Here is a 23,959-nt window from a genome sequence, read left to right as displayed (position 1 = left end):
CTTTCTGTTACACACACATTGTAGCTGCAGGTGATTATAAGCTTTGAGAAAGCTGCATCAGGATACAATTTGTCAGGGCCTAACAGCCCATTCTGTTCTGAGGGGTTAACATTCTGTTTGTGTTACAGTGCATTCAAACTCTAATTAAAACAACATTACATTCCCCATCTGCCAATCTCCCATAATCTTCTTTAATTGCTGTAATTAAAGTATATTTACATGCGCAAAATACTTGTAATTTAGCAAATTGCACTCTACACTCTGCACATTTAATCAGCGGCGCTGCAGTGGAATGGAGTGATTTCAGTGTTTTGATTTCAGCGGTGGGCTGGTTCTGACGGGGTAAGTGGACCTCTGCCTGAGGTCTCGCGGAGGTTAGGAAAACAAGCCATCGGAGAAGTATTGTCATTGGGCTCTGATTGCAGCTCGTGTGGCTAATTATAAGCCTGAGCTCCCTGGTGAAGCCAGGCAGAGCTGAGGTGTGTGTGTGTGAGTGTCTATGTACAGTGTGTGCTCAAACAAGTGGCCCGCTGCAGTCGTCGCTCGCTGCTGCTGCTCGCCTCGTGATTGACATCAGCCATCCTCTTTCATTTATTCAGAATGCAAAGTGAATTTGCTGAGGTGTGTTTGCCACCCAAACAGAGAGAACCGAGATGAGGCGGTAAATACCTGGGAATTAAACCTGCAGCTGCCTAAGCAACTGCTGCTGTAATGAAAACGTCAAGGACTGGCTCTGGCTGAAGAGGAACAGCATGCTTGCTTTCAGATTAATGGTATTAGATAGGGATTAATCTAGAAGAGGGAATTTGTCAAGCTGTAGCTTTATATTAGCATCGCTAATAAGCTAGCTTTATAATGCCCCACATGATGACACCATATTTCAAAGACTTCCTGTGCACTCGTGGTTTATTCAGTCGTTTCCACTAAACAGCGAGGCCGCGAGCTGTCACTTGGACAAGCTGCTGTTCATCCTTCGTGTTTGTAGTCGGTCTTACAGCGAGTGCAGTCATTAGAAATGTCTCAGTTAAGGTTGTCAGCCTCGTCAGTGAGGTCAGTGGGACTGTCGCGTCTGGATTGGGTCCCTGTCTTTCTGTCTTCACTGTTGCTGAGCAACTAGAATTGGCCATGTCCTCCTGGCCTAATTACATTTCTGCCTGCTTGGATGAGAAAAGCCCCAATCAGGCCAGATGGAACCAGATGTAACAGCTCAGCAGTTTGGAGTCGGGGGTCCTGCCCTGGACGACCTCCCCTCCAACCTGCAGGCGTCGTCAGGTGGAGGCAGGTGGCTGCAGACCTGGCAGGTAGAACCGCCACCACCGCCACCACCTAGGTAATTGGCATTTCCCCAAGAGTGCTCCCGTCCTGCTGGAGCTGCTTATTAGCTTCACGCCAGCAGTATGCACATCATTAGGACATACCACAGAGGGAAGTGGGAGAACTGATGGGAGATTGTGCAGAAGGGAACTGTCTGTACCCAAACGCAGCGCTTAGATTGAACGCTCTCTTAATTTTAATGAAAACTCCTCTTTGGGTCATCCTAATAGACATTTCTCCTGGTCTTCTGACTGAGGTTTTAATTGCTCATCCTATTAGTTTTGCAACCGACGCACAAATTACGGTTTCATCTGCTCGGTTTGAATATAAAAGACGTCTGCAGCTCTCCGAGTTCCAGAAGACGTTTTAAAGAAGAGTGGAAGTAGCTGGCGGGTAGTGCAGAGCAAATGATGTTGTACGATGGACACAGCCCCAAATCCTCATTAGCTGACACGTAGTTCCTCTTAATTAGTTTCCATTCACTGTAATTAGCATGGATGAAGCTAATCATCTGATGTGAAAGCAATCTAACGCTTGGGATACAACGTCCTTGGCCTCACTTTCATGTCAGGTTCATAGACGTTGTGTGTTTTTTTTTTTCTTCAGGTGCTTTAAGCGTTTTGTGAATAAAAGCCACGTTTGTCCGTTTTTTTGTTTCGCGTCTTAGAGGTGACGTTTTGTGCCTCTGACAATGAAACACTGCAAACTTAGTGGGAAACGACACAAACCTCACAAAAACCCAGCGGCTTCGTGTTTTCCTGAGTCCGTTCAGCAGCCAGTAATTTCCCTTTAAACCGCAGCGTATCTCTGTAACAGGATTTGAAAGAATGTCAATCTATTTTTGATACACCTCATATTTTGGCGGTGACATTTCCAAGACCTCACATGAATAAGAGAAGGAGAAAAGAAAAAAGGGGGGGATATTGCGTTGACAGTGCTGTGATGTTAGAGGCTGTTGTTCCAGATCAAAACAAGTGTGTGTGTTGTGTAACACAATGGAGCAGGACCACGAGCGGAACAAAAACAAGTGATGGAGGATTGCATTGTTGGAAGCACCTTCTGTAGCAGAATGATTGATACTCTCTCTCTGCCTGTCAAGCCCTTGAGAGAGATCTTCCTCCCACTAATGTTGCATCTGCTGCCAATCATCCTTTGTCTTCCAGTGGTTATGCTGCTCCAAGCTCTCAGCTCTCCCATTTTTCCTCGACGTCTTTGTTTTGAAAGCCGCACGTGACTTGCACAAACTCTTCGGCGTCAAAAAATGCGATTGGGTGGGGTTGTGCAGGATATGAGCTTTTTATTTGATTTTCTGCTGCGTGGTGTTTTTGTCATTTTCTTTCTGTGTCTTTATTGATACCAAATACCCCGAGTGATCTCCTCACATCTTAAATGTGTATCCACTCGCCGCAAAATGTCATCACACCTAATCTTTTGGCCGCACACAAAAGGATTTGAGCTCCGGCCAATCCGACGGTCTGATTTTCCCAGAGTGCTGAGGGCACGTTCTCCCTCATTCTGCCCCTGTAGCTGCAGCTTCTGCCCTGATCTAAAGCAGAACACGGCTTATCCCCCCCACTCAATGCTATTATGACAGTGATTATTTAAGACTGAGAAAAGCTGGATGGGCCCACACTAAATTAGATGTGTATAGACCAAACAGTATCATATTTCTGACATTTTAACATCTTTCTGTCATTCGCTTATTTCTGTCTCTTATTATTTCTTTCCTAATATGCTTTTGCTTTCCCACAGGCTGGATCTTTTTTTGTGAAATGGAGTGTTTGGCATGAACTTATGCCATATGCCTGTAGATTTGCCAAAAAAATATTCAGAGCAGCTCTTTTCTTGCGCCAAGTATTTGGCCATCTGCTTAAGTCTTTAACCAGCAGCATCCAGGGACTTCATCAAGCTTGAACTGTGAAGTCAAATGGTTTTCTTCAGCTCCCAAATCAAGCTCGGCACTGCTGTGCAGATTTACTGCTCTGGCAATTCCAAGCAATCACATATATATTTTATTATGCAGTACATAGTCACATTTATGGGATTTGCGCTTAATGACAGCAAGGTTTTCCCAGAGCTGTTTTTATGTCATTAAAATTAAAATATAGTTAAATTCAAGAAAGTAGTCTCTTTTGAATCCTTTTAAATCACTTTTAGGAATAACATTTAGCAGACAGGAAATCTATTTGTGTTAGTTTGATGGGAAGTGTTAAGTATCTGCAAATGAGGGTGCAGACAAATAGCTGAAACAGCTGCAGGAGTAATTCCCCGTCGACGTCTTTGCTGGCCATGACTCCACGTCTCGACTCGACGTTTACGCGGCCCACACTGCCACTCGCAGACCGAGGGCTTTAAAGCAGGAGGCTGCTGAAGAATGTGCTGCTCGTCAAAGCAGCAGAGGAGAGGAGATAGCTTTTCCATGGGGGTGGGGTTCATTATGCAGCACCCAGGACACCATTATTAGCCCCATTACACACACTGACAGCCGCACATTCATTCTCCTATACCTGCTTTTTAAAACCTCCCATAAATAATGAGGGCTGCAGCTCGTCTCGTCTTGGAGGAAAGGAAAAAGGTCATTATAGACCGGGCCTCCATTTGTCAAAATTATTTCATAATCTCAGGTCACGGAGGGTTTTTGCTTTAGTTAATTGTAGATCAGACCAGTGAACATAAATTTCCATTAGCAATCACTTTGTTAGCCTGTGCAGCTTGTGACCCTGTCTGCTCCCTGTTGTGACTGTCAATGACGGCTGAAGACAAGCAGCGACGCAAAGACTGCAAATGGGAGAATTTAGGTTAAGAGACGAACGTGGTCGGACAGTATTTTGCACCTCGCTATCATCTTATAGATTGCTCCCTGTAGATTTTTTATTGATGGTCTTGGGTCTGAAGCTGCATCAGTGTGGGTTTGCTCCCACTCCATTGTGATGTGGAGGTCACGGTGCCGTCCTGGTTAAATGTGCTCTGACTGGTAATCGGTGGTGCTGTGCAGTATAATTACCCCAGCTTTTATCAGAATGACCTCTCTGACAAACTTCCCTGGTGGAAGGAGACACCTGAGAGCTTCCACACTTCCTATCTGCCCTTGTTTTATCGAAAAGGCCCCGCCTGAATGGATAATAGAGCCCCTGTTCTCCCAACAGACGGATAATGGAGGGTGGAGTGGTCCTCTTTGGCAGACTGCTGCCTCTTCCCTGCACTAGAGAAACCAATACCAGGCCTATCGGCTGATATATGACACTAATACACAGGCTGACTGGGGCCCTAAACAGAAAAGAGGGATTGTTCCGACTTTCGACTGGCTGTAGGATCCATGACTCACAGGTACCGCACTGTCTGGCCCCTGAGACCGCTCTAATTGCTTTACATCTGTACAAAGGTTTCTTGTAATCGGGCCTTCTGCCTCCATTTGTCTTCCTTTCAGTCTCCTAGTGAAGGCCTTAATTGGTCTTAGTGGGGCTTTTCTTCCAGTTAGCTCCTGGGCCTGGGCTAGTAGTCGACGGTACCTCGGGGGGTAGTGGGGTTTGCTGGCTGCTAGCGGTTGGGGAGGTTGCAGCAGAGAGGAAGTCAATACTTCTTTTACCTTTAACACTTTAATTAATGTTCTCCTGACAGGCAGTTTTTCCCACAGCTTCACATGGGGCGGGCGGGGGGCTGGAGAATCTGGAGAATCAAAACTTGTGCAGCTTTGCGAGAAAACCTCCCGCGCAGTCTCCGGCGGCCAATCGACATTTTGCTGGGAAATCCAGTTCGTTTTTGATCGGTGGCGCACGTTTTTCTGCCTGAGCGCTCGTCTGTGTGGTCTCTGTGAGCTGCCGACGAGTTCCTCAGATGCTCAGACTGCAGCCACAAGGTTTGGTCGTGTGAAATAACCCAAATAATACTTGTTCTCAGTTGTCATCTGTGCAGATACAACTTATGTAGGTGTCTCACGGTGCGTGTCGTAGACTTGCATTGTGAATTCTTTGTTGGTTTGTTCACATCCTCCCACATAAGTGTTTAGGTTCGTGATATGAGGCGACCTTGATTTGAAGTTTTTCTGATTCCACTCAGAGTGGGGCAAATTTATTTCACACCCATGTTGGTAGCTATTTTTTTAATCACTTAATATGAACGATTTTCCTCCAATAAATCTAATTGACTTTAACTTAAGTGTATTTTATTTATTTTTGCCGTAGCCCAAAGCAAAACGTGACCTCAGGTTATACAAAGAAAAGTGCTCTAAATAATGGCAGAAATAAAATATTTCTTTCATAACAAACACACACCGCTGCTGTCAATCAAAGCACAATAAGCTCAGATTCCAGCCTAAACATTTTCTCAAACAGTAATTTAATGAAGCGAGCGTACAACTTTAGGGCTTTATGAATGTGTTTAGCTGCTGCAAGGACAAAGGATATTAAAAAGCTCTTTCCTGCTAATGAACAGACAACACTTTGGGTGCTTTTCTTGGTGCTTCGTCTGTGTGTTTTCTCTTCAGGTGTTTTGTGCTGCTGCGATTAAAACTTTGCTCCGTGTATAAACCACCTGTTTGTTCAGCGATCATCTGAAGTGCTCCCTTACTTCAGGAGCTTCATTCAAACCAAATGTGACTTACAGAATAGAGAAGAAAGACATTTGCACGAATGAACTGAAGCACTTTAGGAAAATATCAAAAACTACTGTGTTGATTAAAGAGATTGAAGGCCAGCCATTGTGCTGATTGATGTCAAATTAATACTTAAAAAGAATACTAAACAAATGTTAGCAGTGATTGCAAAACCAAAAGTCTCTGTGTGTTTTATTAGAGTGCATGTAAATGTGCTGTACATGTTCTACTCCACTGTGCTGCTGTAAGCCGGGCCAGATTACCAGAACATCACGTGACCTGCCTGACTTTATGACTGGACCTTGTTCACACTTGTTTTTCCCCACAGACATCGTGGCATGGACGTTGCACCACAGACCACATTTCGCGTCTCTAATTTAGGATAGCGTGACGCGTTCCTGGCTCTGGCCTCGCATTCTTCTCTTCACACAAGTTTATACACACAGCGTTGTTTAATCATATCACATCTCCAGCATGTAATAGACAGTATATTACATTTCTGAAACATACAGTCAAAGTTTTGGCAGCAGATATTCTTGGCTTATTTCTGCTGCTGATTCCATCATCGAGCGGATCCTTTCGGTCGCTGGATGTCAGACGTTTTCGTTGCATTCCAGCTTTTTAAAACTCTGTGGGGTTTGGTGAATGAAGGACAGAGCGAGCTTATGTCAGGAGTGTAGAGCAGAGCCTCTGTGTTGAACTCTCCTCTGCCGGGTTCTGCTCTGCTGTGCTCCCTGCATTTCCTGCTGACTGACTGATATGGAGCTCTGTTGCCAGGGCTTAAATAGCAGCTGTAAGCGTCCAGCTGCTCCCTGCCACGCTCCACTTCTCCCCAGATGGCTCCGAGACATTCCAGCAGCCCTCCGGAGGAGCGCTCATGAGGAAAGTGTTATGGAGTGGCTCTCTGAAACACCGGGGAGCATCCCTCGCTGCACCACAGCCACCCCCCCTCCTCCTTCAACCCCCGGGCCCAACGCCCAAATCAGGGGAGGGCTGCATGTGCGCCGTGGTTTGCCAACTCACCAACGGGAGGCAGCACAGATGGTGGTGTCCACAGCGTAGGCCAGCATGCAGCAGGGTCTTGGTGGGATGGGGGGTCTTGGAGAGAGCACATACCATGCCTGGCCTGGGATGCCACTGATATCCCTCAGGAGGAGCTCACGCTGGCCCTCAGCAGACCACCAGAAGAAGTCTGGCAGCTCTGCTCAGCTCAGAGATGCTGCAGTGAAATGTTTTTTCTTCACCCACATGGGCATCTTTGATAAGTGGGTTTTTTTCAGAGCACAGCTAAGCCAGCAGGGAATGTGTTGGGTGAAAACGAGCGCATTCAAAGTCATTGTAATTTTCCTTGAACGCTCACTCTTAATATATGAGGCCGGCTGTAGTGCTCCGGGGCAACAGGCTCTGACCTTGGCTGTGTGTTTAAGTGATGAATGGTCCATCAACTTCACACCACTGAAGCCAACCACAGGGTTCACTTCAACCGTGACATTGCCCACAGAGATAATATCATGTTTAGCATACTTTGTTTAAAGGTACCTGGCGGGGGCTCTGCCCACTGGGGGCGCTGTGACATCATGAACACCATCAGTTTGGCGAATTTAAAAGTAGCACCGTGCTCGTGATGGAGGACGAGAAGAAGACAGCGACACACGCTGATGTAGATTTCAAAGTGTTGGAAAAGCCTTGTTTGGAAATCCTGCACACTTTGCAGCCTTAGACCTCGACTCAACTGAGCTACTCATCAGGTTGTGTCTATCTGTGCATCCACACTGCTGCTAAACATGCACACGACTGCTAGCAGATGATAAGGCCATACCGATCATAGAGCATCTAAAGATTTCATTACTGCTGCTTTTCCCCCCAGTAGATCCAGTTTAACCACTTTCCCATTTCTCTCTTGTTCCTCCATTGCTCACAGTCCTCTGTACTCCCGGCGGCCGGCGTCGACTTCAGGGATGGATGCGAGACTGGTTGCTCCCAGTGGAGTGGGGGGGTCCTGCTCTGCTGACCTCACTGTTATCCTTGTCGTGACAGGAAACATACATCATAGTGGGGCCTCTAATGTGAAACACATTCTGCCACAACTTGATCAAAGCCAGGCTGCCTGGACAACAAAGTGGCCTGTAATGCCATATTTTGACCATATAATTGGAGAGTAATTACAGCTGACAAAATACTCCAGTGATTTTCTCCCTCTCTGCCCTTCCTTGTGTCTTTGGACTGTAAGAAAGTCCAGAGAGGGTTGTCATAAACTGTGCTGGATATTGTGTGCTGAATTGGCTTGAAAGCCCTGGAGTGGAGCTGAGGAGAGGTCGGTTTTCATTGGAACGCTATTGCTTATTCAGGTAGGCTACTTACAGGCTGGAGGTGACCAGCGGCCCAGAAAGACGCCGGTGCACCGCATGACACCGAACCCTCACTGACACAGCATCGGGTTTTACAAAACCTGCGTGCTCTGGTCTTTTGATTTGCATTGAGTCTATTCTCTGGCCTTCAGTGACACAGTCGAGATGATGGTTTCCCTTTTGTCGAGTTCCACCCAGACCAGTAATTCAGAAGATGTTGGAGGAGCAGAGCCTGAAATCTCAACTACTGAACAGTACTTTTTATAAAGAAACTTGGCAAAGAATAGTGTGTAGAAAGATATTTTTGCGAGTGTTGGCAGTGCATTACAAAAGTTAGAAATCATTTCAGATAAAAAACAGAAGAAGAACCTTTGACAAAGTCAAAGATGTGAATTTGATGCAGATGTTGGTATTTTGTTGTGTTCGTGTTGCGCTGGTTGTCCCAGATTGCTCGGCAAACATTTTTATCCATGGGTAGTCTTTCATTCTGGAGTCCGCCCCCCCTGCTGGGGCAGTCAATAGAGCATAGAGCCTTGGGGCCTGAGCTCTGTGGTATTCTGCTGTACAGCAATCAAACAGTAAACACATGAAACACTGCAAAACATTACAGCTTGACAAAAGTCTGGAAACTCTCTCTGAGAACACGGCCCCGAAATCAAAGTTCACATCACCATTCACAGTTTGACCTCATGTTTGCATGCAGCTAATGGTTTCAAGGACCAAAACAAGACGTCACTGGTGAAAAACCGCAGCGCTGCAGTCCTTTTATTGCACTCATCTTTGGTCAACTGTGTTGTGCAGAAGCTGTTCCTCAGTTAAGCACGAATTTAGCTACAATTCCCGCTGTCATCCTGTGATAAGGTGTTATGATCTGGCCTGTTGACAGCCTGTTTACTGCTGAGAAGCAACAGACAAAATTATTTTTAAAAGCCAACCTGCAAAAACATCAACAAGACTTTTCAAACTTGTGACATTTAGTTGTAATTTTCTCAACAAAGCGGTGCAGATATGGAATGCGTGATGAGCCGGGCGCTCGACTACAAACGGGCCTTCATCTGGGGCTTCAGTCTGTACCTGTGTGCCTTTGTCAGGAGATTAAATCAGACTTTAAGGGACAGACGGGGCTGGGCTGGTTCGAACCGTCACCGTTGTGCTGGTTTTGTGGGAGGTGGGGGATGTCAGGTGGCTGGTCCGTGGCTTTCAGCCTGCTATCATGCTCCACCACTTAGCATGCTAATTAATCCCAACCAAAGGGCCATGTCAGTCACCCCGCGCCCCGCCAGGGACGCTCCCACTGGGCTCATCCTGCTTTAATTGAGCACATTTTTCAGGAGCCCGCTGTCCCTGGGATTACATTAGATCCCTCTAATTCACCCAGCCTGCCACCGGCATGGGTAAAGTGAACAAGATAGGGAGGGAGATGAGATGCAGAGCTGGGAAATGTATAAATAAACCAAACAAACAAACAAAAAACCAGACTGAGTGTTTATTAACACCCCTGGGATGAAAAAGGAGGTGAGTGCAGGAAATCATTAGCGCAGGAGAGTCAAACTAGGCTCGTTTGATCTCGCTGATGGAGGAGCAAATGTAATTTAGCGTGCTGTGAGTAATTTGTTTTAGCAGTTAGCATGGGTTCCTTTTAATTTCATTTTGCCTTGCATCCGTCTTTCAAATTAAATATTTTTATTTTGTACAAAGCGGATCTTTGTGAGCCTTGCGGCTCAAAGACCAGCCCTCAACAACAACTAATGTTTATTCATCTTTGCTTGTTTGCATGTGCGGCAGACAGAATCTTGACAGGAGTGTGCAGTGTCGGCTTTTATTTGAGTACTTTCTGTATAATGAGGCAACTCAGATGTACACTGTGACAGCTAGCAAATCATAGCAGGAGAATAACAAAGTGTTTTTGTCACTGCAGCTCTAATTATTTGGAAGACGGTGCTGAAGCGGCTGCATCTGTTTTAGTGCCTCACCTTATGTCCCCGTTCTACTGCGAGTTGTCGGCGCTGCAGTCTGTCTGTGATATCAAGACGCCGTTTTCAAACACGAGTAGCTGCACACTTCTCAAAAAAATACAATCTAATATTCACAGAAAATAATATGTAAACTAAGTAACCTGTCAGAGTAAATTTCATTACTTACAACTGAATGTACGGTTTGGCCTTTCCGTATTAGCTCCGACAACACATTCAGTTTGCGTGTTGTGTTCAGTGAGGTTGACCCGGCGTCTGTTAGACAGGCTGCACCGAGCTGTAAGAGCACCAAGTGGAAGTTTATCTTAGCCTGTCAGGGCGTTACCACTTAATTGCTGCTCCCATCCATGACACTGGAGGAGCCTTAGCTTGCGTCGGGCCGGCTCGGCTCAGCACAGGAGAGAAGAGAGAGGAGCGTTATCAGCAGGAGATGGCCGGGACGCCGTCGCTGTGAAACACCTTATCTGGCGAGTGTGCACATGGCGTGGAGCGGCGCTCTCACCAGCAGCGATGTGAGATGCCCTCCTCTGGTAACGGAGAAGCAGGAACGCAAACAGGGATCATTTTAATCTGTGGAAACGTGGGCCGCCATTTTAGATGCGTGGTTTACTCAAACTCCTGGTGGTCTGTGTTCAGGCGAGTTTTAATTATTTGTAAGAGTTATGAGCATAATCTCCTGAAAATCCTCCAAAATATTTATTGTATTAATAACTGTAGTAATAATAGTATTAAATAATAGCACTTCTTTTACCGTGTTTATCACATGGCGCTCTGCTATGTCTGCGTGTTGGAGAATAAAAGACGGTTCTGATGTGTCTAAATGAAACCCTCCATGATCTTCACATGTCAGCATCTTGTACGACTTGTCAAACCTTTCCAAAGCAATGCATTCTTTGCTGCCATTACAGACTGATAAACAATGTGTGCTCTAATGTGAGAGCACAGGGAACTCGGTGTATTTCAGCTGTGTACCTGGCAGAGTCTGCAGGGGTTGTTAGCACTGACAGCGCCGGTATATGCATAAGACTTCCAGGCAGATTGTTGGCAGAGCTAGCCACTTTCTCTCAGACGGGTGTCAGCTGGCTGCGAGCCTCACAGCCTTCTCCTCCTCCTCCTCCTCCTCCTCCTCCTCCTCCTCCTTCTCCACCTTGCTCTCCTTCCCATCATGGCAGCACCAGAAAAAGAGCTTTATGGAGCCCCATAATGATACGTGGCAAATGTGCAGCACTGGGGTGATTGTTAACGGCGGCAGCTGCGCAGATAGCCTGGATGATGGAAAATCAGTGGGACCTCATTTTGGTTTGCCAGTATGAATATTAATGGCTCGTTTCCAGGCCATGGCTAATGATGAGGAAAATTCCCTAATAAAAACTTGATGTGATGGGCAACGACCCGCGGGGTCACTGGAGACAGTCAAAGTTAATAGTGTGCCATCAGGTGTGAGGAGTTAAGTGATTAGAGGCACAGAACCTAATCCTGATGTTTTTCTCCCCCCTCAGCTATGAGTCAGTGTGAGGGAGGGAGGGAGGGAGGGAGGTGAGGGGAGCAGATGAGGTTTATATCTGTTGACAACAGAGGGTTGCAGCCCTTCTGAAGTACATGCAAACCAGGTAAAGCTGGAGGTGGTGGATTATTCTGTTTTATACAATTGCTCCATTTAATGTAAGAAAATCATCAGTAATATAATTTTATTAGATGTCATCTGAAAATGTTTGATGCCCATCACACACACAGGCAGAGATAAAAGATTAAAACATGTAAAAAATCCATTATCTACACACCGCTTCATCCTCACCAGGGTCATGGGGGGCTGGAGTCTATCCCAGCTGACTCAGGGTGAAGGCAGGTTCACCTGGACAGGTAACCAGTCTATCACAGGGCTACACTTAGAGACAGACAACCAAGCACACTCACATTCACACCTACGGACCATTTACAATCACCAATTAACCTCAACATGTTTCAACCACTGAACCACCTTGCGGCTCCCATGTAAAAGATGAAATACGAAATACAGTAGAATTAAATTAAATTTTAGAATAATTAAAAGAGATCGACTAAAACAGTGGGGAAAAAAGACGGGATAAATGTGAAATATGAGGCATACAATAAAAAAAAGAATAAATATTGAACTAAGTTCAGACTAAAAGCACCTGCGGTTTAAAGCAGACTTTATCAAATAGAAGTGATTAATTAAAAGCACTAAAAAAATAACTTTAGCTTAGTTTTAAAACAGGCTCGTCCAATGGGAGCCAGCAGCAGATGAACTAAACACCATTTCACTGTTTCTGGTCTGAACTCTGGACACCACCGACTTTTATTAGAACCAAAAACATTAAACTCTGACTGCAGCTTTATAATTTAAATTTAATTTAAATAATTTATTACTTGGTTGTGTCTCTTTTCACAGTACTTTTTGATTTCCGTAGTACTTTTATACTTTTCTTTTAGACCTTCTTAGATCTAATTTCTATATTTAATCCTGTCTCGTTATTGTTGTGGATCAGTCTCATTCACCAAACTCCTGATGCATGTGAGCTCACTTGGCAATAAAAAAGCTTCTGATTCTGATTCTTCTGATTCTGATGATGTGCATCTTGTTCTGTTTCTTTCCTCCTCTATGACTGTAAACCATCAGTCAGACTAACTGCTATAATAACAGACAGTAACAGTAACAGTAAACTGCAGCCCTGCTCGTCTGGTCAGAACTCTGCTGCTGCTCCACATCTTCTGAGAGATCCTGCTTCCTGTGTGACCGGATTGCTTTAATGAAGATGCCAAATCACATCATTGTTAATGTCTGGCATGCGGGGGTAATTAAAATACACACCAAGTGGACTCATCTCAGGGGAGTCACCATAACCACGCAAACAATGATATTTGATGTATGTAATTATCTCAGAATCCTTCTATTAATCTTCGATTAATTCAGCATCTGCTTTGAGCCTCGGGCCCCTGTTGGCATCTGGAACCAGAGTGCAGGGTTGGGGTGAATGAAGGTTTGCGTCCACACTTGTGCGTGCGCTACTACAGCTACGTCTTCAGCTTTTTTTTTTTATTTCTATCAGATAACCGGTAAATGCTTCCCACCTCCAGGTGCCCTGGAGCCTCGCCTGTAGCTAGGAGAACCGTGTCGAGATGACTCTAGAAGCAGAGACGCTGAACTCGGAGCTTGTGTAACAAATGGATTTTTAAGATGGCACCTCTGTTCCTTCTTCCAACCTTGGTCCTTGTCAGGTGTGTGTGTGTGTGTGTGTGTGTGTGTGTGTGTTCGGTGGGTGGATGGGACTGATCAACAGAGTGGTTTACCCTGCGGCAACATCTGTTTCTGCCAAGCATCACTTCAGTAGTACGCTGCCTCATCTCTGGTTCAGTTAAATGTCCTACCTTCCTCCACACTGAAGGGGGGAAGGCAGCACACACACACACACATTCAGCACTCGCTCGCCTTCTGAAGAAATCTTTTCATCCCAGTCATCCAGAAGTGTTTGAATGCGTCTGTGTATCTGCATTTCAGACAGCGCTCCTCTTCACTTCTCTGCGTTCACCTCAACATGGAGTCCCTTTGCTCAGCTCTGTGATTTGACATTACTGATGGTATAATGTGGAGAGAGAGACTTAACGAGGTGGAATTAATAAGAATTTGTAATTAAAAGAAGAAGAGAGTCAGACTCTTCTTTCATATGCTCTTCCAGAAAGTCTGGGCACAGTCCGGTGAAATAAAACATAAACGATTGTCCTCCAGAATATTGGAACCAGAGGTCACAAACTATAAAGTTGTTATTATTTTATGGAAGGCTTCGTTTTTCTCCCCCACCGTCCCTTCTGCTGTCCCACTGACTGGAATCCAGAGTTTGTGGTTAAACCGAATATCTTCAGGATAAAGTTTTACATTTGAAGGGAAATTGCATTCAGATGTTGGCCCGCTGCATTTGGCCAGTGCAGCACATGTGGATCAGACCTGGTTATATTAGTCCAGACAGAAGTCTGGTACTCTTTGACGAAACATTCTTGGCTGCTGAAAGAAGCATTTGCCTTGTGTGACTATATAGACTGTCTGAAACACTCAAGCTGAGCTGTCTCCTTTGTGATTTCTTTCAGGACTTTTCTTTCCCACCATACTTTTATGTGACATCCAGCAGATGCTGTGGAAATTAGATGTTCGATGTCATCGCCACAGAACCTTGCTTATTTTAATGATCTGTCCCAGTCGGGCATGTCATGTTGAATTTCCTCCCACTCCCTGAAGCTGTAGGTGTACTTACAGAAGTGTCCGTTACGGATACCTTTTCATGAGATGTGTGTCTGTTGGACTTGTTTGTAAAGTGAAGTAATCCCAGAGTTTATTTGAGGTTCACTGTAGTATGAAGTCAATTAGGCACAGTGTACATTTGGGCATGTGTGTGTGTTTGGCTTGTTTTTATGCTCATTTTTACTGTGCAGCAGAGCAGTGGTTTGTCCTGACTGGGCCTTTTATTTCACTGAAATGGAAAACAGCAAAATGTTCTTGTTCCCAACCTGAGGATTATTTTAATTGTTTTACGAGAATCTCTAAATTCCATGTCACCAAGTCAGCGTCCTTTTTTTTTATTTCTGTGTTCTAAGATTCCTGTTTGTGAGCGTATTGTGACAGGGCCTGCTGCTGTAGCTTCGTTTGCCAAAGCAGGTGCTGTGTAGCAAACCCTGAGCTCATCAGTCTCCTCCTGCCCAGCTCTATTTGTTGTTCCTCAATTCACAGTGGCGGGACTGGCAGACTGAGTAATGTGTGGGTGAGAAAGAGAGAGGGAGCGAGCGAGATGGAGACGGGAGGTGTGAGTGGGGGATTTGAGAATATGCATGGCACAGATCCCCCATTTCGCCATCCTGGTCTTCCTCTATTCCCCATGAATAATGTGGCACAGCCCCCCGCCCAGCGGTAGGCCAGGCATGTCGCCATATCAAGCTGTGGTGGAGGATGAGGTGTCCAGCTCGGCGATACTGGGCTCAGACGCGTTCTAGCCCCACAAGCCGTCCCACCCCCATCCCCAACCTGCAGAGAGGAGCACTGGGCTCCAAGATGGCAATCAAGGCTTGATTTGCCAACACATTTCCAATGATTAAAATGTAATTAGCACAAGCGAGCACCTCCTCCCCAGCTAATTTCCACGCACGCTGTGACAGGCAGGCGGTCGGCGGCACCCAGGCCCCAGCAGCAGATGGAGGAGGATGCACCGGGAAGGGAGAAAACCATTTTGCCATGTGACTGTTTGCATCAGAAAACCATCAGGACACGCAGCTATATCAGGAAGGAGCTGTTAGGAGGAGGGAACGAGGAGCCCTTGACGACAGCACATCAAATTGGCACTGTCAGAGTTGACCCTGGCAATGGCTGCCATCCTTCATGCTGTCTTTCCCGCTCCCAGGCATGCAGGCAGGTTGGCGCCTTCCCTGGGCTTTAACCCCTTCAGCCATCCTGCAGGATAACCTGGCTCCGGTTGATAAACAGACACCATCCTCTGTGCACCGGGGTGCTTTAATGAAGCCCATATCAACCATAATTAATTCTAAGGTCATGGAAAGCAACCAGCATAACCTGAGGCTAATGTCACTCATGGGGGGCGACACCTAGCACAGGTCCGGACTGAAGGACACGCCGTTTAAGAAAATACCAGAGACGACTTGTAACGGCAGAACCGGGGGATCAGAAATGATAATAAGCCTGTTAAACACACTCTGCTGGCCTTCAGGATTATTGTTGTCATGTCATTTTTCTCTTGATCGACTTAACATCTGTTAGTGTTTGTGGACCAGTGGATTTCCAGAAGGTTATGTTGGAAGAGGGACCGTGGCATACTTGCCTTGCACGCATCCTCGTGTGATGTGGTTACCTCTTTAGTACAGACATTTTTCTGCGGGTTGCTCTGGCAGGAGACTTCGGTGAGCCCTGCTGCTACAGACGATAGCATGGCTGCATCATTTATCATTCGGCCCATGGCTCCTTATGTTACCCTTCTACTGGGCCAGTATTACTCTCAGCTGGAGAGGATTTAGGACAAGAATAATTTACTCCTACTTTCAGACCAATATAAACAAAAGGCTCGATGCTTGGACGGAGTGTAGGGAAATTTGTAAGAGCACTCAGCCAAAAGAGAGGCCCGGGTGAGAGGAGAGGGGCAATCAGAAGTGCTCCGGATACAGGCCAACATCAACAGCTCTTAGAGCTGAAGCTAATGTTTGACATTCCTGTGTTACTTAAACTAAACACCAGGGTCTAGCTGTACAGTATAATGCTAGCCCTGTGTAAATAGCACTGGGCCTGGATAGAGTATCACTTTTCTTTGTCAGTCCCCTCCCAGGACTAATGGTTTCCTTACTGTACATTACTGTTGCTTTAAATAAGACCCGGTTCCAAGCCCAGCCTGTCAGGGAGCTGCCTCCCCTCATCTCAATGGCACCATTGTAGTCCTGTGTGTGTTTTTTCTCTCTCTCTCTCTCTTCAGTGTAATATATTCATTTTCTGATTCATTTTAAACCTCTGACATATGTCTTTTCATTAGTCTTGGCCTCCCAGGATTGGCATAAAGTGTTTTTGACATTACAGTTAACCATAACTCTGCAGGTTTATTCATACTCAGCCGTCAGTAGCTATTCATATTACATGGCGCTGCAGCAGTAACTGAATTTTAGAGCTCCAGCTTACCTCCAAAACCAATACCATACCTCACTTATTAATGATGAGGTGTACCAATCTTTCAAGACGTTTCCAAATGCTAAGTGCAAAGCTGTGACTTGTGCTCGCTTTCCATCTCTGTTTCTGATGAAAGAGTCAGTAAGTAAAAAATATAAGGAGTGAAAAAAAAAAAAAAGCCCAGATATGTGATTCTTCTCCCCCGCCTCAGGTTGCGTTATGCATGAGGCAACGCATTAGTTCACTATGATCACTTATCAGTGAGTGACAGCTCCGGCTTGTTTGTATGCCTGAAATGTGTTTTTATCTTTTTAGAGATATTATTATTTGTTACTTCTTGCCCGACGCTCGAGCAGCGAGTTCGGGGGAGCTTTAGCGTCTGCACTGTAAGGACGATCAAATTGCCTGCCCTTGCCTGTCAGGCCTGATCTCAGGATTTTTTACTTTGCTCATTATAAAGGTATTTCCATTTTATTAAGTTTTCCCTTTTTTTTCCACCCTTTGTCGCTCTGGGAAATTTGCATACCTCTATTCCTGGGGAAAAAAAGTAATGACAGCAATTTCTTTTCTTTTCTCTCCCCCACTAGCCGTGTGAGTGCTTCGTTTAGTGGCACCTGCGAAAGCGACAGGCGCAGGGATGAGAAGTGAAAGAGAGCAGTTGATTAAATCATCATCAAGTCGCAGCACAGAAAGTCAATTCTGCTTGCCGTCTACAATGATATCCTTTTATCTTAAAGTAATGAGCTATGGCACTTTTGCATCGGGTAATACGATGAGTTCCATTAGCATGTTCCATTTGCTTCACAAGCAAGGGCAAGTCATTCCAGCCGGCTTCTATCTTGGCAATCAAAGCAATTGGCTGCACAGCCAGGGAACAGGGGAAAGGAGGGAGGGCAGAAAAAAAAAAAAAGAAAGAAGGGAACACGAGAAATAAAGGCTAGACGTGTTTTTTTATGGATCACAACACAGTGGAAAAAAACTAAAATGATGTCCATTATTTGCTTGCCTGTGTTCCTGCACAGGCAGAGAAGCAGCTAATGAGTGCTCGGTCGCATTACTGTTGTCACATTGTGAGAGGCCTGAGTACAGTTGATCTTCTCTGCTGCTGCATTAGTCAGTCCTGTGTGGGAGGCCGCAGGAGAGCGATACGCGGCAGACACGCCTATTTATTCACACGCCGGAATAGATGCATAAACGCACGCAGTACGGAGCTTTTAATGTTACACAGATACTCACGTGTAGCCGTAATCTGCACTCGTCCGTCATTATCCCTATTTATTTTTCCAGCTCCGACAGTCTATAGGGCTGCATGGCTTTTCTGCACACTGTATTAAAATGGGGGTGGAATGTTGTGGGTGGCGGAGAACGAGAGTGAGAGAGAAATGGAGCAGGGGAACGTCTGAGGAGTGTTTGCCCAGTGCGTTTATTGCCTCTGCATAATTTATGAGCTGCTGGAGCTGACCATCATGGCAGTGTGCCGCGGGCAGCCCCTGGGGCCGTGTGGGACAGGCCTGTAAATTGGATGCTATGCTCCTGCTGAGCTCGCAAGGCCCCTTTTTACCATCCAGGCTGAGAAACAGATCAGCCACAAACCCAGCCAGCTACCTTTGAGCTCTGCAGGGCCCCAGATCAGCAAAAAACAAGAGATGGAAGCGGGGGGAAAGGGAAAAAAAAAAAAAGGACAGAAAGAAAAAACGGCAGGGCCTTCTGTCGCTCACTCCCTGGGCTGTCAATCATTTCACCCCCTTCCTTCGCTCCTGCCACACTTTAATCGACACCCACCAACCCCTCCCTGCACTCCTACCCACACACTGTACCAACCCCTGCCCATATTCCCCCCCAGTGCCTTCTTCATTACCGACTCCAGTGCTTCTCTGCACCTCAGCCATATGCACAACGTTGAGGGCCGCCAGTCACCCAGCATCACACTAATTAGTTGATAAAGAATTAAGTGGACCTTGAAATTGAAATTGGAACGAAAAAATGAAATCTAGCCACTTTTTCCTCCCTCTATTACAAAGTTCCCTTCCTCCTCTTGTCATTTCGCCGTGCCCAGCCTCGAGCAGAAACACGCCGCCGTCGTGGAATTATAATTCTAGCGGCGATTAGTGTTTTTGAAATTCCGGCTCCATCCGAATTTTTACATAGGTTTCAATGTTAACAAGGGCACAGCTGCTCCGGAGGAACTGGCTTTTGTTTCACATTCTGGTGCTTGTATCGGCTAATGAAGCGATCTGATGATATTCAGACGCTGAATATGAGTATGTGATAAGTTGGTCATTAAAGAGCGGATAAAATGTGCTGTTTTCAGAGGTACAGTACATGACGTGTGTGTTATATGTAAATCAATCAAGGAGTTGGGTATAATATTTGTAATTTATGACGTTTTTTTTTTTCTTCTTTCTTGCAGTGTGACACCGAGAGTGACCAAGATGATAAGGTAAGCCTGCCGTTCCCTCTGCTTCCTCATCTCTTATCATCCAGTGGAATTATTTTATCAGGTTTCAATCATTTCAAATATTAGACTTTCTTTAAGACTGAGAATTTAATGTAATTAGAATTAAACATCCTGCTAATAAGTATGAGAAAGGCTTAATTACTTGCGCATTAATTAGAAATGACTTAATGATGTGCAAAATCTAAATCGGAACTGTTCTGGCTTTTTAGGATTTCTTTTGACGTTTTAAATGAGACTGTTGTGACAGCCAGGACTCCGGGTGGAGGCTTTCTTTTGCTTAAAGCGAAGCCCCGACTGGCACGTCACGCCGCTTTATATCGTGTTTGTTTACTTTGCATATCTGCCTCTATGAGAGACACTGATTCGCTGATTAGAAGAAACAAATTCCCTCCATTTAGATGTTCGCTGCTTCTGTCTGTTCCTATAATCAGTCCTCCTGCTGCCGCCGTCCATACCGTCTTCCTGCGGTACGATGCCAGGTTGTTGTTTGTCACTTTCAATACAGTTAACCAAAATTAGATAAAGAAATAAACAAAATTGCAGGAACACGTAGTTGATTAGCGACAAAACAAGTTTAACAGATTTAACAAATGAAGAACCAACGTGGTCGCTTGAAATAGTCAGAACACATCATAAGGAAAGAAGAGATCAGCGAGGTTTCCACCCGTCTGGAGCAGAATCTTAAACATTGTCTGCGTTAGTAAGACGGTGAAGTATAGACAGTCGTGACTCGATAATCCGACCCTTAACAATCCAGAACCTGCTATCCAACAGGTTTTTAGGAAAAACCAACAGAACCCATTCAAAACAGCCTTAACATAGCGACAGCCTTGGATTGTGACTCCGACATGACATTTAATGTCACCAATCAGGATGACGGCGTATTATCTGACTGAACAATCCCACAGATTGGCTACGTTCACACTGCAGGACTTGATGCTCAATGAGGATTTCTTTGTGACTTCCTTCACGTTTCCAGTTCAATGCGACTTGTATGTGATCTGCTGTGTGAACTTCATACGACCCAAAAGTGTCCCGCATGCGCAGAAGAGGACACGACGACGTCACACGCAGCGAGCGTGCTCAGTGTTTATGGAAGTAAACATGGATGGTAACGGTGGAGCGTATCTGCCACTCCCCCGCCGCCACCGATGGAGGAAACAGAAGTGTGAGCGCTAACTAAACTAGCATCAGCAGCCAAGTACTGCCTGTGTGTTCTGGACACTTCCACCCCGTCAGAGCGCTGCCCCGGGGTGGAAGTGTCCCCCAACCGCACAGAATATTCATCATTAACTGGGCCTGAATATCCAGAGAGCAGAAAGTTGTATTGGGACCAGCCCTACTAGTTATTATAACAACTATGAACAATAAATATTAACAACTAATGAGCCTTCCAGCATCAAGCCCTCCTCGTATCTGGACCTCCGTCTTGCTATCCGACATGAAAGAAGGTTTTACGTTTAGTTTTGGGTCATTGAGTCACGACTGTATTCTGATGTGGACATTTTTTATCTGATGGTGACACTTGAGAAAACGTCATAGTGTCACCACCAGATCTTGTCACCTTGGGAGAGTGAAAGCAAGACCAGATTATATGCCAATTGTAAACAAACAACAACAACAACAACAACAACAACAAAACAACCATGTGTACTTGTATAATATACCTTGTAGGGGTCGACCAATGTTTTTTTCCCACAGCTGTTAATACCGATTGTTAATCTTCAAGGAGATGGATAACTGATGTTTAGAACAACACAAACTCCAACACAAAAGTATGTTGACATGCCTTTATTGATGTTTTTTTTGTGTGTGTCTAATTAAAAGGGAATTCTCTAGATTTATCTGATAGCTGATAATCGGTTGAACGCTGATTATCGGCTCCAGTAGTTGACTGATAGTCAGCTGACCTCTGAAGCAGTGTTGGAGATGCTTTGGATCCTGATGCTCCAACATTTTTGGTCGTCTCTTGAAAATGTCAGAGTGAAGCCTGACTCACCTCAATTACTTCTGGACCACTCTAACAATCCACCTGAAGCCTTTCCCTCACCTTCACAAGACCAAATTCTCAAACAAGATGGCGATGGAAACCAATAAATAAATGCACCGTGGCGTTTTGATTTCACTGATGTATGTTCTTCATGACGCCGTCCACGTTCAGGTAAAACAAACGTGTGCTGCTTACAACATCCAAGCACCTCCAGGTATCTGTAGGTTTTTTTAAGCCATGTCACTGAGTGCAGCTCCAGAACTTTCCAGCATCCAGGTACTCATAGTTTGAGCGGACCTTATAGATTCTAAAAGCAGCCATATTATCCACTGACTTCTAACTAGAGCTCTAGATGCACTCTAATGATTTAGTAATGCCATTTGCTTGTGGTGTTTAGACTGTGCAGCAAATTGAGTCATTACTCAGTGTTGTCGATTTAAATTGCTCCTGTCTCGGTGGCAATTCCATTTTGTTTCAGGAAGAGAGAGAGAGCATGGTAAGCTGTAATCCCCCCAGTGACTGTATTAATTCACCCCGGCTCACGTTACGCTCCTGATGAACAGCACCGACTACACCTTCCTGTCATTGATTAATTGTGTGTTAAAGTAACAGAGGAGTGAATTAGTAAATAGGGGACCCCTATGACAAGGGCTGACTCATGTGTTCTTCCTCGATGTAAGGGAGTAATTGGAGCTCCCACTCAACACTTTTACCCCCTCCTTAGTCCACGTCACCTCTGCCACTATCTGCTCCTGCCAGGCGCCTGGCGCACTACGCCCACTGCCACTGTTGTCATTTGCATTCTGTGGGCAACGCAGTCTACTTTACAGCATCGCAGCGGAGAAGGACGCAGGAGAGCAGAGTCATTTTAATGGGTCAAATGTATTCAGATGAGGACAAACGTGGCTTATTTAGTTTCCCTTCAAAGGCAGGAAATGGAAAAAGTGTTCCCAGGAGAAATCATGTTCTGCCTGGTGTAGAAGGCCTCTGCCGTGTCGGTGGGAGCTGCCAGGCTCTGATAAGAGACAGCTATTCGCATCTCAGAGTGTGCGTGTGCACACAAAATCCCCGCTCGTGTGTTTGTGTGTGTGTGAGTGTGTGTGTGTGTGTGTGTGTTGGAAAAACTGTCAGAGCATTTGCTCATTACAAAATGACCTGTAGGATGGGCCCCCTCCAACATGACATGGTAATGGCATGCTGGGAGACAGGTAGGAGGAAGCCTCGCCGCAGTCACTCGTCACACAACACTGGTATTATTAGCTCTGTATGCGTTATCATTAGCATCTCTGTTAAAGGGCCCCCAGCCACCAGGCTCCCCTTTTCTCTGCTGGTATCAAGCAGTCCAGTCTGAGCTCACATAATGAGAAGGGCACGAGTCCTGTTGGAACGGGCTGTGCTTCCTATAGGGGAGACATATGACAAAAACACTATGCATGCTGAATAATCTTTGTGATTGTGTGTCTGAGCTGACTATCCTCCAACCAACTTAGCAAAATGTCTTCATCCTCTCTTGGAGGCTCAGGCAGGATCAGGTGGTCACTTTGTGTCCCGTCTCAGTTATTATGAGGCTGAACGGAGCTCCGTAGCGTCAGATATCTCTCATGTGCGTCCTCCAAAGTCACAAAAACAGCATCATTTAACGCTGCAGTCAACACCAACACAACCTGCACCGCTGAGACCTTTTCTTGGGGCTGTGAAGTATCACCATCAACAAACCTCTTTAAGTCCTATGGGGGGGGGGGATTAGCACACGTACAGCGCAATGCTTTTCATGAATGTAAACACACCCCGGCTCCTTTATTTTACAGTCCACGCTCTGAAACGTTCACTCAACATCAGTCTTTTTTTTTTCCTTCATTTGACTCCGACTGTGGTAAATTTCTACACCTTGTCTTGGCAGTCTTTGTAATATTGTCAAGAGTGCTCAGGCACTCACTCTGTCTGGACTTGCTAATGTTTAAGTGATTTTTCCTCCTAAGTGGCACCTTGAAACTGCCAGTCAAACATTTTAGTATGAATATCTGCGAGCGCTCAAGTGTTTTTTTCCACTATAACTGTTCACCAATCACGCTGCCTTTAGTGGAGACAATGACTCTGCACTGTAATCTGAAGGACTTTATCACCGTGCAGCTCTTTATTTCTCTTTCCTTCGCCTCTGGCTTTCTTTCACAGACCACACCTTTCCTAAGCGTTATTTACTCGCTCTATCAGTAGCCACAAGCTGTAAATGCCATTTTGAAAATGCTTTGCGTCTTATTAATGGCCGTGCAACGGAGTGCTGTAATTTGCTGTGCTTTGCTCTTATTGGAGGCGAGGGATCTAAGTAGGTGCTTTAGAGCAGCCGAGAGAACCTGTTTGTCCTTGACATAAAATAAAGATCTGAACTGGTAATATATTTGCTGTTTCTCTTCCTTTATTGTTTTGCTGTGTTTGCCCTCAGGCAATTACAGCAGAAGAGTCGTGTTTCTCAATCACTCAGCAGCACTGTACATAAAACCATTTTATATCCTCCTCCCCCCCGAACCCTCCCTCTTTCCACCGCAGTGGGAAGGATGAGTAATAAAAAGGAGAGAGCAACTTGTCAGCGTTAAAAGATTATGTGTTTTGCCCCCTCCAAA

The 23,959-nt window shown here is 45.5% G+C and overlaps 1 protein-coding gene across 1 annotated transcript in view; it reads left to right on the top strand.

Moving 5' to 3' along the window:
* The window catches only part of auts2a (activator of transcription and developmental regulator AUTS2 a), a 363,956-nt gene that overhangs the window by 232,433 nt on the left and 107,564 nt on the right, over positions 1 to 23,959 (top strand). The window contains exon 4 of the mRNA XM_008289372.1: positions 19,304 to 19,333. Coding sequence (XP_008287594.1) covers positions 19,304 to 19,333 — 30 coding nt within the window. The remainder of the gene's footprint in view (positions 1 to 19,303; positions 19,334 to 23,959) is intronic.

The sequence above is a fragment of the Stegastes partitus genome, unplaced genomic scaffold (assembly GCF_000690725.1).
Source record: "Stegastes partitus isolate 25-593 unplaced genomic scaffold, Stegastes_partitus-1.0.2 Scaffold610, whole genome shotgun sequence".
Classification (NCBI taxonomy): Eukaryota; Metazoa; Chordata; class Actinopteri; family Pomacentridae; genus Stegastes; species Stegastes partitus.
This window is presented reverse-complemented; position numbering and strand designations above follow the sequence as displayed.